Source organism: Alligator sinensis, unplaced genomic scaffold (assembly GCF_000455745.1).
Source record: "Alligator sinensis unplaced genomic scaffold, ASM45574v1 scaffold848_1, whole genome shotgun sequence".
NCBI classification, from domain to species: Eukaryota; Metazoa; Chordata; order Crocodylia; family Alligatoridae; genus Alligator; species Alligator sinensis.
This window is the reverse complement of record NW_005843345.1, coordinates 141,900-156,379: the sequence shown is the minus strand read 5'-3', so window position 1 is coordinate 156,379 and position 14,480 is coordinate 141,900. Positions and strand designations below refer to the sequence as shown.

The window sequence follows — 14,480 nt, the reverse complement described above, 5'->3', positions numbered from 1 at the left end:
ATGGGTCTAGGACAAGCAGCAATTTGAGCCAGGGCAGAGCAGGCCTCTGACTGGCTGGCTTGACCGGACACAGTTTATGCCCCTGGTCAGCATCTACACTTGCGTTTCAGTTCAGTGAAGTACTCTGTCATAAGGTAGTTCTGTTCTTGGTAGTATTAGTGTATGATGGAGTTAATTAGTTTACTGTGTCCTAATACAGGTACACATGTAGACAGTGATGCTTTACTGCAGAGCTAATTAGTTTACTCTGCAGCAGTGTGCACATGTAGATGCACCCACTGACATTTGAATGAAATAATTCTAAAACCTATTTTAGAAGGGGAGAAAAGAAGGTTAACATGGATGAATACAAATGGCTTGCCAGCCTTGTGTCCAGTCTTAGTCAGGTGTGTTAATCTGGGTTCCAGCAATCCATTTAGTGGGAATTCCTGGAAGAAAACCTTGATATTTATTTTGCATGAAGGCATAGGTGTCAATGCAATACAATCCTAACGGAATGCAAGAGATTTTATGACTTTGTCACTGAGGTGTTTGAAATATAACTAGGAGAGGTGATGCAGCCTGGCTGATTTAGTGAATGGAACCTTTGGGGAAAACATTTCCCCAAGTGTCCCTTTAGTCATTCAGAACAACCAAATACAACCAAGGGCCGGATAGAATGGGCTGGCGGGCTGTGTTTTGCCCACCCCTGCCCTAACCTTTGCCACCAGAACAACCAAATACCTAGACAGTACTAATTCAACTAGAATTGCTTTCATAGTTATTAGGGACTGGAAGGGACCTTACAGATCATCGGGTCCAGCCCCCCTGCTTTTGTGCCAGGCCCAAAACCATGCTTTGGAAGTCTCCCTGGGGTGCCTGCATTCAGCCATCCCCCTTCTTGGAGCACACCCACAAGCTGGGGTGGTCCTGTAGGGCCAAGCCAACTCTCAGGATCTCAAAATTGTGCTGTTAGGCGGGAAGGTGTGACACACAATACGCGCACACAACATATACACGCCCAAAAATCAGTTGGGCACGCGTGCGCGCGCGCACACAACGCACATCCAAGATTACCAGTTTAAGCACATGCACACGTATCACCAATTCAAGTGAGTTCCTAACTTGGGTGGTGTGGTATGTGTATGCTTGGGGTACTTAGGATACCTAGGGTGCTTGGTGACTATGGGAGGGAGTCGAGGGTCAAGGAGTTCTGTAAGGAGTGTGGAAAGAGGGAGATGGATGGGGGTTAAGAAGAGAGGAAAAAATAAGATAGTGAAAGTTCATAGTAGCTAGGGTCAGGAGGGACCTGAACAGATCATCTAGCCTGACCCCCTGCCACAGGCAGGGACGAATGACCCCAGACAGGTGATCATCCAACCTCCTCTTGAATTTGCCCAAGGTAGGGGTGAGGACCACTTTGCTGGGAAGTTGGTTCCAGATTTTGGCCACCCTAACTATAAAATATTGCCTTCTGATCTTTAACCTAAACCAATTCTCCATCAGCTTATTACCGTTGTTCCTTGTCATCCCAGGTGCTGCTGGGGAGAAAAGGGCTCTGCCTACTTGCTGTTGATTTCCCCCTGATGAGCTTGTAGGCAGCCACCAGGTCCCGCCCCCTCAGCCTCCTCTTGCTGAGGCTGAACAGGTTCAGGTCCTTCACACTCTCCTCATAGGGCCTGTCCTGCTGTCTTCTCACCGAGTGGGTGACCCTCCTCTGAACCCTCTCCTGGCTGGCCACATCCCTTTTGAAGTGCGGTGCCCAATACTGGATGCAGTACTCCAACTGCGGCCTGACCAAAGTTGCATAGAGGGGGAGCATCACTTTTCTGGACCGGAGCTGGGATTAGAACCGGCAGACTGAAAGGGGAGCTGGGGTTACTTGGGAGGCGAGTCCAGGGTTTGGTGAGTGGATAGCTGGGAGGCACAGAGAGGGAGCCCAGATGACAAGACAGATGGACATGGGAGGAAGATCACAGTGTTGTTCAGAGGGGGTCTCTGGGTGGGTAGGTGATGGGGGTATAGTGCTGATCCAAATGGAGTGGGTGTCCCACTGGGTCGGTCTTCACTACCCCTTTTTATAGGGGCAGATCTTCTATGACCCTAGTGGCAGGGGCATGTCCAGGCAAAGGTCAGCCCTGATGCACTGAACCTGTTCACTCCAGGCAAGGATGTGCAGTTCCAGGTGTCTGTGTTGCAATAGTGGGTTGGCTGATTTCTGTACGGTCTTTGTCTTTCAAATGCTGGGTTTCTGTTCTGTTCCTGGGTGAGTCAATGGAGGGCAATGGTCCAGTCGTTTTGCTGATGGTCCAGTCATTGAGTTGATTATTCAGTAGAGGCCTGCTACCATTGTATCTCAAGCACCCTCATTCGTCCCCATTCGTTCAGGAACCAACTTACATGAGTCATAGGTTACACCCAGGCAGAGGACACAAGATGGAGGCTTGACATACAAAATGAAACTTGACATTACTTATTCTAACTTACACATATAGGCCTAAATCATATAGTATCAATAGAAAAAACAGTAAAAATAAAACCGCAATCGCACAGTAAAAATCAATATAAACGTAATGATTATACAATATAAAACAACGGATATCCATAACAGGGCACTTACTTACAAAAGGAGAGACAAAACAAAACAAAAACCCAACAACTTGATACCAAAATAAAATGCTAAAGCTTATCCTGTGTCTTATGCTTACTCTGTCTTAGCTGACTCATACTTATCTATAGGGAATAGAGGGAGAGAAAAAGTCAGAGATAGTTGGGGAAGGGAGGGAATGCATTTTAAAATTAAAAAAATAAAATAAAAATAAAAATTGGGGGGGTTTTGCTACAGGGTAACACTGCTACTACCTGGGCACTGGTTTCTGTTAGGACTCTGTGCATCCTGGGGTATGCAGACCTTGCAAGTCTTAGGGGTGCTTTGCCCCCTAGTAATATCTTTGTGTGCTCCTTATAGCCTGAAGCTCCCTTGGATAATTTCAAGTAGAACTGAGTCAGTTAATAAACAGCTGAGCTCTGCTGGGTGTGAAATGCGTCTCTGACCCCTCCCACCTCAGGCATTCACAGCCAGGCATGCTGCAATCCCAGACCCTTTATTGTTCAAAGGGGAAGAGGAGAGTGGGGGGTGGGGGAGGAGGTAGGCAATGGAATTTATAATGAAAGCACCTTGAGCAAGTTCTAATAAATTGAGCCTATCAAATATGGGCTCGGTGGCCCTTTTAATATGCGACTAAGTTACTTAGTTCTAAGCTACTAGCCGATTTTTAGGCATACTCACTAATTTGTCCCAAGAGAGCCTCTCCAGAGGTCCGTGCTTGTGTGTCCCAAAATGACTGCCAGAGGAAGAGGCAGCTCTCATCACCTCAGGCACTTTTACAGCCTGGTTGCCTAGGTGACCAGGTTGATTGAAACTAGGCAGAGTGAGAATGGGTGGGGGGGCTGGAATGTCTCCTTTCAGGGATGGGGGGCGCGTGAATTTTTTCACACCTAGTAACTATGGAATAATTTGTTCAGGCATGAGCATAGACACATGAGTGTGATTAACTAACAGTGGATAACTTCTGGACTTGGCATTTGTACTAAAGACTTCAGAAAATAGTGCAAGCCCTGCTGTATTTTACAAGTGAATAGAACGGGGTGCAAATGTAAGGGACTCCAAGATGGCAAACCTTTGTCTGAAGCTAAGCATTCTGTTATGTCCTGTTGCTTTGTTTCTCCTTGATAACAGGACCATTAAAGTGGACTGATTGACCACAACATGAACATGAGCCATCAGTGCGATGTGGTGGCCAGCAGGGCAAACAAAATGCTGGCATGCATGAACCGACGCATCTCGTGTAAAACTAAGGATGTGACACTCCTGCTGTATTCATCACTGGTGAGACCGCAGTTGGGAGTACCACATCCAGTTCTGGGTGCTGCACTTCAATAAGTATATGGAAAAACTTGAGATGCTCCAGAGAAGAGCCACTCCGTATGATCAGCTGCAAAAAGATGCATATGAAAAAAATTATAGTTGGATCCTGTTGCTACTATTAGTATGGCAAAAATTGTTCAATAACATGTCAAGTAAATGCTACTGTAGGCTTTTTTTTATCCACTCCTTAATTTTATGTTCACTTTCCATAGGTATATTAGTACTCCAGTTATGCATATCTGATATGTTCATACTTCACTTGAACCCATTGCCTGTCTCAATTTGTAGTTTATTGTTCCCATTATAACAAACTTGAGTTATCTTCATGTTGTTTAAAGGCAACCCTTAGGGCAGTGGTTCCCAAACTGTGGGTCGTGACCCCAAATGGGGTTGCAGCATCAGTGGATGGGGTGCAGCATGGTGCGCTCTCCCACACCGGGTCCCACCCACTAGGTGGCAGAGGCCTGGGTGAAGGGAGGGTGGGGAGCCCCAAACCTGCAGAGGGCAGCCCACATCCTTTCCATGCCCCCCAACCCCCCAACATGGGTTCTCCTTTGGCTCTGCTGCCCAGTGAGAACATGGGGGCCATGCTCTGGCCTCGGCAGCTGCTATTTCCTGCAGGCAGCAGCTGGGCCTCAGGCACTGCTGGGATGGGGAGTGTCTGGGGGCTGCAGGCCCTGGCCTTGGGGCACCTGGGGAGGGTTGGAGGCTATGGATTGGGAGTGAGGGGCACTAGCAGGGCCAGGGGGCTGTGGGTTGGGAGTGAGGGGCACCTGGGGTGGTTGGGAGGCTGTGAGTTGGGAGTGAGGGACCATACTGAGAAAATGGGGTCATAAATGAGGTTATGCTGAGGGGAAGCACTGCCTTAGGGCATATTAGTCCTGTGGCCTGCTTTATGACTTAATTGTACTTGGACAATGGCACCAGAAAGAGTGAGGGAGAAACAGCTGACAAAGGGCTTGAAAATAAAAGGAGCTAGCTAGTCTTGGGTCTGCTTGCTTCCCCCCACTTTATCGAGATCTAATAGCAGGCCACAAACTGACTGTGGGAAGCTTTAAAAATGAAAGTAGTGCTTGATGAGAGTATTGTATACATTTAAGTTGAGATAAAGGCATCCTCCAGGTAAGGCTGTCAGAAATGGTTGTTAGATTTGGTCTGCCTTGTGAATGGACTGGATTGGGACTGGTAACCTTTCACAAGCCACCGCCCAGAACAACTCAACTCTGGTCCAACACAGGCTATGTGGTTTCAGCAGTACATCAGTGCCAGGGGGCTTTGCCTGTGCTGTGGCCAGGCAGCTGGGAGCTGCACCTGCACTGCTGCTGCTTCTCCCAAGCTCCCAGTCCCCAGCTTTGGCATCCAGTGGGGGGCTGCTCCAGGACCAGGTATCTGAAAACTGTGTACATGCTGCTGCCACTTCTTCCCTCTATCTTCTTCCTTCGCGCAGGCCGGATTACTTTGAGTGCAAGGTTGTGGAAGTTGCTTATTCTTTACATGTACTCTCATCTCAGTTTAAAAGAATAAATTATGAAAGTAATTTTCTTCTTTTGTTTTTTGATGTTATACAGTACATTCCTGTCATTTGATGTTATATAGTACATGCCTGTCATTTTTTTTATTTGTTCCCACAAGCGAATTAAGTATGCTGTACTTTTTTTTTTTTTTAATTTATTTTTTATTATTAAGAACATGTGTGAAAACTAGATCCATTTTGTAATTGCTGTATTCCTGATTAACTTCTAACGTACAGTAGTACTGTCTGATACCACAGATGGTAGCCATGATGTCATAAATAGTTACGGTTTTCAGCAGTGAGTAATCCATAGGAATAGAAGAACTCAGAATAAACCAGTGATCCAGTAGTTGGTGATATGGCTTTGTTTTTTGTCTGTGAGATGTTTTTTCTCCCTTCAGGTAGATGGAGAAGTACAGCAAACGATAAAAACAGGACATAAATAATTTCTGAAGGGCTTTGATTAAAATTGTCAGCAACTCAGGAAATATGTGCTTCAGACTGAGGTAAGAACTAGAATATTTGGATGAGGTTTCAGATTGTTCTTACTGGACAAGTAATGTTGTTCTTTGTCTAATGAAGTATGTTTTGGAAAACTAGTAATGTTCTTTATGTTATCTGGAAATGGCTTTGGGCATTGAAACAGGATGCAGTCAATTGACTTTTTCAAAGGGATAATTATGAGAGAGTAAAATAATTGATTAGGAACACAAAATAATCATGACTAGACACTTGTTAGTATCTAAGCAGGAGGTCAGAGAGAGACAGTGCTTTGTTAACTTGGAGGTAGGAAGTCAAACTTTAATACAAATGAACTAGTTAATAAGTAGTTGGCATGTACATGAGTGAGTCTTAATTTAGACATTATTATGGTATACTTTATTAATTTTATTTCCTTGTAATGTCAGAACTGTTGAGTTAGATTTTTGCTTGGTGCTCAGTTTGGTTGTGTATGTGTTTTGAGTAGCATGTCTCTTGAATTCTACTTTCCTTAAAGCGGTCAGAATTTTGGCTTGTACTTGTTCAAATGTAATCTGCATTTCCTGATTTTATTTCCCTTCTTTAAGGCTCTTCTATGTTCCTACTTGTATCTTGACTCTTTAGACTAACTGTAGGGTCCTCTTTTTGTGAGCTTCAGCGAGTTCAGCATTTTTGAGCTACAGGCATGTTGCATCTTATACAGGGGTTAGGTTCTGAGGTCAGCGCGTAAGGCGAAAATTGTGTAAGTCAAATCGCCAGCGATTTGACTAGCTGTGATTGCCTCTGCCTCCAAAATCTCCCACCGCCGCCGCGGAGCCATGCTTGGAGCTGTGCGGCTGGCAGTAGCGGTGCAGCACGGGGTGGTGGTGGGGGGGATGGCTGCATGCTGCCGGGCCACCACCATGCTGCCAAAACCTCCCGCCACCGCCGCAAACTCAAGCCCCACCCGCCATCCCATCCCGTGTATAGTTGAATTTGCACAAGTTTAAATGCATGTATGACGTGACTGTACTGTATTCAGATTTTGAAAATGGTTATTTGAAGAATTGGGGGAAGTATTTTAGTATCCAAAGCTGCATATATAGTCTGGATGCAGTATGTAAATATGAGTTCTCAGTTGGTTGAAACCCTGTACTTGGAGTTACCTTTCCAGTTTGGACAGATCACATTGGGGTCTGCAGAGTTCTCTCCTGAGTGTGGTACTAGAGTTTCATGTTTAATGCGGATGTTGAAATAAAGAATACACTTGCAGTTTGATCCAGTATAGTATCTTCTGCAAGCTTTGTAAGCACTTTGACAGGACTGAACCAGATTCAGAAATGATCCTGAAAGATTGTAAAGGGTCAGAAATAAACAAGATGACACACAATGAAGACCAGTACAAAGTGCTACACTTAGGAATGAGAAATCAAATACAAAATGAATAGTTGGCCAAACAGCAGAAAAGCCTCTAGGGCTTTTGCTGGATCACACTGAACAAGGCAAATCTCATTCCAAGTATTAATACAAGTATAATTCTTCTCTATGTGGTGAGGCCTCATCTGGAGTACTATCTCAGGTTTTGGGCAGTAGTGCTAAATGTCTTGGTCCTGCAGGCCAGATGAATGAAGTAGAGCTGGTCTGTGGGCCAGATTGAGCCCTGGAACCTGGCACAACCTCTTCCTATCCCTGAGTGCTGGGAGGGGGAACTGGAGCCCAGCCTCATCATGAAGGAATATCTGCGTGGGCCCAGCACCACTCTTCTGCCAGGATTGGTCCCTGTGGGCCTGGCACTACCCCTTCCCCCTTCCTTACACTGGGTTTGGGTCCCAGGGGTCTGGTACTATCCCCTCATGGTTCCCTGCATGCCAGGATTGGGCTCTGGGCCTGATGCTGCCCCCCACCTGGCCCTGTGTACTGGTCTTGGGTGCCTGATCCAGCACGCAGGGCCTGGGGCTCCCCACAGGTTCAGAAATTTGGTGGTGGGGGAGCAGCTCCAGAGAGAGGCCTTGGAGTACTGGCCAGAATGGGACTGGATTTCTGCAGCTGTCCTCTGCCTCTCCTTGCACAAGGATGGACAGGGCCTGGTTTGTATCGGCAGCCCAGGTGCCCATGTTCTGCCTTTAGGCCCTGCAGAGGTTCCTTTACTGCAGTGGTGGTCAGGTGGCATAGTGTCTAACTCGGGGGTGGGCAAAATATAGCCTGTGGACTGGATCTGGCCTGCAAGGGCATTTTATCTGGCCTGCAGGACCCCTAAAACATTTAGAAAAAATTTACCTGCTCTTGGATGCCTGTCAAAGATAACAGGAGCCAGGGTTAGTAGGACTCCAGGGGAGCTGGAGGCAGGAGCTCAGCCCCACCCCACCCACAGCCATTTCCCTGCCTTCCTGCCCCCACACTGCTCCAGCACCATGTGGCTCCTGGCTGCATTGCCGGATGGAGCACAGGGCTGCGCCTGTACCCCGGGGGTGGGGTGTGTGTGTGTGTGCACGTGCATGCTCATGGGGCAAGTCTTATACGCACAGCCCACCATACACATACACCCACACCCCGCCCTCGCACTGCCATATGTGCAGAACCCCACGCCTTCTTGCACACCCCAGCCACCCTCCCACCCACATCCCACATATCCACACATACACCCACATGCTCACCCACCTGACATACCAGTATAAGACTTCATTTTAAGCTATTATATACAGTCGCCTCTATGTACACTACAGAAACTCACGTAAACCGGGACAAAAATATTTTTTGAAATCAAATTACTGAATGTTTTAGATGTTTGCTTTTTAGAATATAATTTGGTATTTTTCTGGTTCTGAGATGGCAAAACCCCATTGCTGAAAGTAGTTCTGGAGGCAAGGGGGGGGACTTTTGGTGACAAAGGTCAGGGGTTAGGGGCGGGACTTCCTGGTTGCCATCTTTGGGACTGGGGGTGGGGCATCTGTCAAGGGGCAGAGCTACCCGCGCGGCCCTTGACAGCTTGCCAAAACTTGGTAATTGGCCCTCTGCCTGAAATAATTGCCCACCCGTGGCCTTATTGGACATGCTTTCTGCCACCTCTGAGAGTGCTGATGTGACTGGCAGCTCTTTTACCTGACAGGTGTCCCCATGTGAGCCCTTGGCAAGCTGCTAGGTTTCTACCAGGACCCTTAAGGGGCTGGAGGTTAGTCATGCTTTCCAGGTTTTGAGATGAGGTCACCCAGGGTGCTGAACTGGCAGAGAGATGGAGGTGGCAGGAAGCAGTGGGGAGGGAAGCGGGAAGAGGAGGGGAGGCACAGTGGCATCTCCCTGAGAACAGCCGGGAGGGAGGGGACTTGGGCGGGGGGGGCAGCAGCACAGGGTGCTGGGTGGCAGCTACAGTTACTGCATTCAGGATGGGGAATGATCTTGAGTGACCCTAACTTTTCATCTGATTTGAAATCTGCTTTAGAGATGATTCTGGCACATACTGTTGTTTATAAAGATTCTTACTATGATGTTTCTGTGGCGTATTCTAATGAATCCTAGTAGTGCAATAAGCAGCGTGACTGACTTTTGTCAAAAAATTAATAACTGGAGAAGAAAACATCTTATTTTGGGGTTCTCAGGATGCCTATCAGGTCCGTTTCTTCATTAGGTGGCAATGTGTAGCTTAAGCTATGAGATTGTCATATTGTCCTGCTCGGGTAAATTTAACAAACTAGCTATTAAAACAGCAGTTGACTTAAAACTAACTTCAAATGTAGTCCATAAAAGCACAAAATGGTAAGGGAAATTCAAGTGCATAAGGCTATCCAGTGTGTCAGTTTTTTCCTAGTTTCAAATGCTGTTCCGGCACAGTAGAAAATCATATTTTTAAAGCTGTTAAATGCTTGAAATAAAACTGGAAAAAACAGTTGACCAATTATAGTTTTTATCTTTATTAATATATTAGTAACACAACATGAGCCCCTTTAGTATCCTACATTAAATGTATTATAGGTCTGAGAGTTCTCTACCCTTAATATGGACCTTTATACTTTAGGCAGATATACCCCATCTTGGGGTTTTCTGGGGATTTTTGGCCAGCGTCCCAACCAGAGTATACAGCTGGACTGACAGGAAGGTGAAATCTTCTATGGTTCAGTGACTGTCTTTTTAATAGGCAGGTTTTAGTTGGAGAAGCAGGCTTATGGCCTGCAGTAGTAGGTTAGGATAATGTCTAATCAATGGGAATATGGGAAGAAATAAGTTCAATATCCTTAACCATCTGAGCTAAAACTTAGGTTTATTTTTGTCAACCAGGCCTACTGCTTTTGTGGTTTCCAGTGATGTCTTTGGGTTTAGTTTTTTTCCATGGTATACATTGAGTCAGTGAGATTACTTTTTTTTTGGTAAGCTATAAGGAGACTTTGAATTCATTAGCAATCAGTTTTGGAATGTGTTGTGGTTGGAGGTTAATAGGCTATTATAGCATTTGATGTACACTCTCTCATGAGATAAATTTGAATAGATATATTTATATGCATATACTTGCACTGTTTCCAATCAGTAACTGTATATGTCTTCTGTAAATCTCACTATCTATGCAGATGAAACCTTGGCAGATACTGGTTTTTAAAAAAGGAACAGGGCCAACTCATGTTCTTTATTATTAAGACTGAGAACAAGCAGCTGGAGTTTACAATATTGTACTTCAGATTGCTATGGTAACAAAATATTAGAATAAAATCAAATCTAGTTATTTAGATTTTAACAAAACCTCTTTGCAAGAGAAATCTGTATCTTACTAAAATTTAAGAATTATTCCTGCATGTTCAAGAAAGTTAAAATTTTATTACATCAGTACCTTGTTTTCCCTGCTGCGATAAGACGTGGAAACAGTACAGTAAACATGTTGCTGCCAGATCAAATTGGTTTACTGTCATTTGTGTACTGTTAGTATTTCTACACATTGTCTCACTAGCTTTAAACCCTCCCACTTAATATAGATATGTAATAGGCCTTGTAGGAGCCTGAAAGGCTCTGTTGTTGCAAGAGAAATTGCTCTGAAGGGCAGGGCTTATTGTCCCATCCTTACTTTCTTTGCTGACTAACCTCAACATTTTATTCATTCTTGCTGTTTCTTGAAACAAGAGGGGATCCTTTAAGTAGTCATATGCTATGAAGTAATCCAGAAGGTTGAGGATGGATGTCCTCTGATTTTTTTTCATGCTTTTCCTCCAACTGGTCATATGTGAACCAAAGGACTCTGTGGGGCAGTGATATAGACTAGACGCCTTCATGCCAAAAGCACTCCTTTCTAAAGGACATCAGGGAGAGGTTGTAGTACCTCACTAATTATTTTCAGGCAAAATTCACAGGCTACACAATTTCTTCTGAAAAGCTGGTTCTGCTCTCTACAATGCTTGCTTCCAATTAACTGGTATAGTTGGCCAGTGCGCTGTTATACTACTATATATACTTACCCTGCTTAAGCTACACTGCAGCACAGTAATGTGACCCTTTTTAGGCACTGAAGGTGAATGTGGTGTTTGCATTCAAAATGAAAGTTACCATCATAGAGAACTGAAGCATGGTACTACACCTCAGGAAGAAATAGTCGAAAACACAAATACAGAATGGGCAACACCTGGCTGGTTGGCAACACTATGGAGAAGGATCTGGGAGTCTTGGTAAGTCACAGACTCATATAATGAGAGTCTGCAGTGCTGCACAAAGGTAAATAATTTGGATATCAGGGAAAAACTTCATTGTTAGAACAGTGAGGCAGTGGTGCAGACTGCCTAGGGGAATTATGGAATCTCCATCATTGGAGATGTTCAATAAGAAGTTGGATAGGCACTGGTCAGGGATGATCTAGGAATAGCTATGCCTATGTTATACTATGGATTTTGCCCATGCTTCTGGGCTTTGCTGATTGCCACATAGCGCTGGGAAGGAATTTTTTTCCCCCTTCCTGATGCTACATGTGTCGGGATTTGTTTTTTTCCAGAAGTACTGTCTGTTGGCTGCAGCCAAGACTGGGGATTTTGACTGGGGTGTGCCAGAGCTGTTGCTGGGACTCTAACACTGGAGGTTCCTGGTTAGAGGGTCTTGCCCCTATACTCGGGGTCAGACCAATTGACATATTTGGGATGAGGAAGGAATTTTACCCCATGGTCAGATTGGTACAGATTATGGGGATTTTTGCCTTCCTCTGTAGAGTAGGGTGTGGACATCTTCCTTGGATCTCTCAAGCATATTTTAACAACCTTTGCAGCAGCCAGATGTTGGCCACCATGGTTCCCCCTGGTTTACCTGTGGCTGGCTACAGTGTTATGTCTTGTGGTTGTATCAGGATTGACTGTGTAGTTTTGCTAATGACTTCTGAGAGGTCCCTTCCAATCGTACTATTCTATGATTCTGTGGAGCGAATGCAAGCTAACCATGGAAGCTGAGTGAGTGAGTGAACACTATTTACCATGAGATGGATGGACCCATACTGGTGGCCCTCCAGGTACAACTATAATTGAGTTGGGCATGAAAGTCACTTTGACTATTGATTAGAGATTGTTTGGTCTTTTTAAATCCACCTGTTTACAGCATGCCATCACTTCCATGCTGTCTTGTGATTTTTTTTTTTTATAGTCCCTAGAACCCTCATCACTCTTGGAGTGGAGGGGGGCTGATGGACTAGCAGCAGTCTGCCTTCCACGCCTAACTGAAATTTATAAAATTACTTGCATTACCTAGAATACAGAATTCAGTGTCCTCTTGGATCATGAGATAAATTTTCCCCCTCAAATTTTATCCTTTGGGGGTGGGACTTGCTCCTTAGCTGTTTCAGGTAACATATGTCATAGATATGTGGGGGGGGGAAGGGGGGCAGATCAACGCCCCCTGCGGTGAGGGAGGGAGCAGGGGCAGGCACTGCCCAGCCAGGGTGGGGTGGGGCACAAGATGGAGCTGCCGCTCATTGGAGCAGGGGGTAGCTCCAGCTGCTGCTTGCACCTCAGGAGGGCATGGCGGGGGAGCCTTGCCCCTGGATCTGTGCAGGGCCGGGTGGGTAGGCTGGAGCTGGGGCTGCACCGGGCTCTTCTCGGTGAGGGCTGGGCTTAGGAAGGGGGCTATGGAGGGGTCTGCAGCCACCCCAGTTTCTGTTGTAGCCCTGTTCCCAGTGCCGCCACCTCTGCGTGCCTGGTACAGCCCCAGCTCAATGCCCCGCCTCCACCCATGTGCTGGGAAGAGCTGGAGCTGTGCTGGGTGCCCCTGCCCCCTCACTGTGGGGGGGCATTGATCTGCCCCCCACTTCCATTTCCCCTCCCCTTCCACCACAGCAGACTTCTCAGCTGCACATAGTTCTCCACGCTGCCAGGCTCTGTTCCTTGGTGCCTGCGTGCTGCACTGCAGTTGCACACGTGCATGAGCATTTATCGGCCAAATTATCAGCTGCATCGGGCCGATTTCCAATATAGCCAACGTTTCTTTATGTTGGGACTAATCCAGTATTGGACTGATGTGTCACTGCACCTCTGATATATACAGGTTATGCTGGTACAGATTTCCCTCACTTTATGCTGTAGCTGCGTTCCTGGAAAACTGCACATAACTCGAATTTGCTTAAAAGGAACCCACTTTACAATGTAACAGATAGGGATACATGCCAAGACTTCGACTGTTCTGACCCCCAGACCCATTTCTACCACTTTTACAAGACAATTTTTGGTACTTGCCAACAGCAGACAGTACACACAAGCACAGGGTACTATCATAATGAGGATGGCAACTACAGAAACACGTGTTGCAGACCACGAGAGAGGAGCACAGATCCATGCAGGAGACTATATTTTGGTACACATCACTCTCACAGCGCACCGCATAAAGCAGCTGACTGCAGGCTTCCACCACACCTATTGCATAAGAGTTTACCTTGCATATAACGAATTTTTGGTATAAAAGGGTCATTGCATAAGAACGAATTTGCACATACAGAACCCGCATTAAAGCGAGGGAAACCTGTAATTAGGGCTGTGCAAAACGCAATCATTTTGTTTTGCCGTGCATTTCACCTTTTCAAAGGGACAGTGTTTCATTTCGTCATTTCGTTTTGATTTGAAGCACTGTCCCATTTTGTTTCATTGAAGCTGTTTCTTTGTTTCAATGTGTTTCACTGTTTCGCCCATAGGCTATAATGGGGAAGCATGAAAATGCCTAAAACTTTTTGTCATTTCTTGCCTGATTTGGATCAAAATTGCAGGTATGGTAGTCCCTTCTGAGGGCATAAAGCTTGTCAAGTTTCAAGGAAATAGGTGCTGAGGTTTCTTGGAAACTGCACCTCAGACTCTCTTCAAAGCACAACTCCGGACACTTGCCGGCAGCGGCAGCCTCCTCTCATCTGGTGTGCAGATACGAGGGCTTCCACCCCCGTGAGGAGTCTGGCACAGCCCGGCAGCCCTCCCAGGGGTACGAGCCCCTGGATCTGTCTCGGATGAGAGAAGGCTGCTGCTGCTGCCTGGGAGAGGCAGTAGCAATTATTTCTGCTCCTGGGCACAGCTCGTGCCCAGTGCCAGTCCTAGGCAGCCTCCTGTCATCCAGGGCACACATCCAAGGGCTCGCATCTCTGGGAGGGCTGCTGGGCTGTGCCAGACTCCTCCT

At 46.2% G+C, this 14,480-nt stretch overlaps 1 protein-coding gene across 4 annotated transcripts in view; it reads left to right on the top strand.

The window, feature by feature from the left end:
• LOC102371710 (receptor expression-enhancing protein 3) overlaps window positions 1-14,480 on the top strand; it is an 85,051-nt gene that overhangs the window by 9,962 nt on the left and 60,609 nt on the right. The window contains exon 1 of one of the 4 annotated variants that reach the window (XM_025194919.1): window positions 5,642-5,926. The exons of the other annotated variants lie outside the window; for them this stretch is intronic. Coding sequence (XP_025050704.1) covers window positions 5,910-5,926 — 17 coding nt within the window. The 5' untranslated portion in view covers window positions 5,642-5,909. Of the gene's footprint in view, window positions 1-5,641; window positions 5,927-14,480 lie in introns of those variants that run through there. 4 annotated transcript variants of the gene reach the window in all.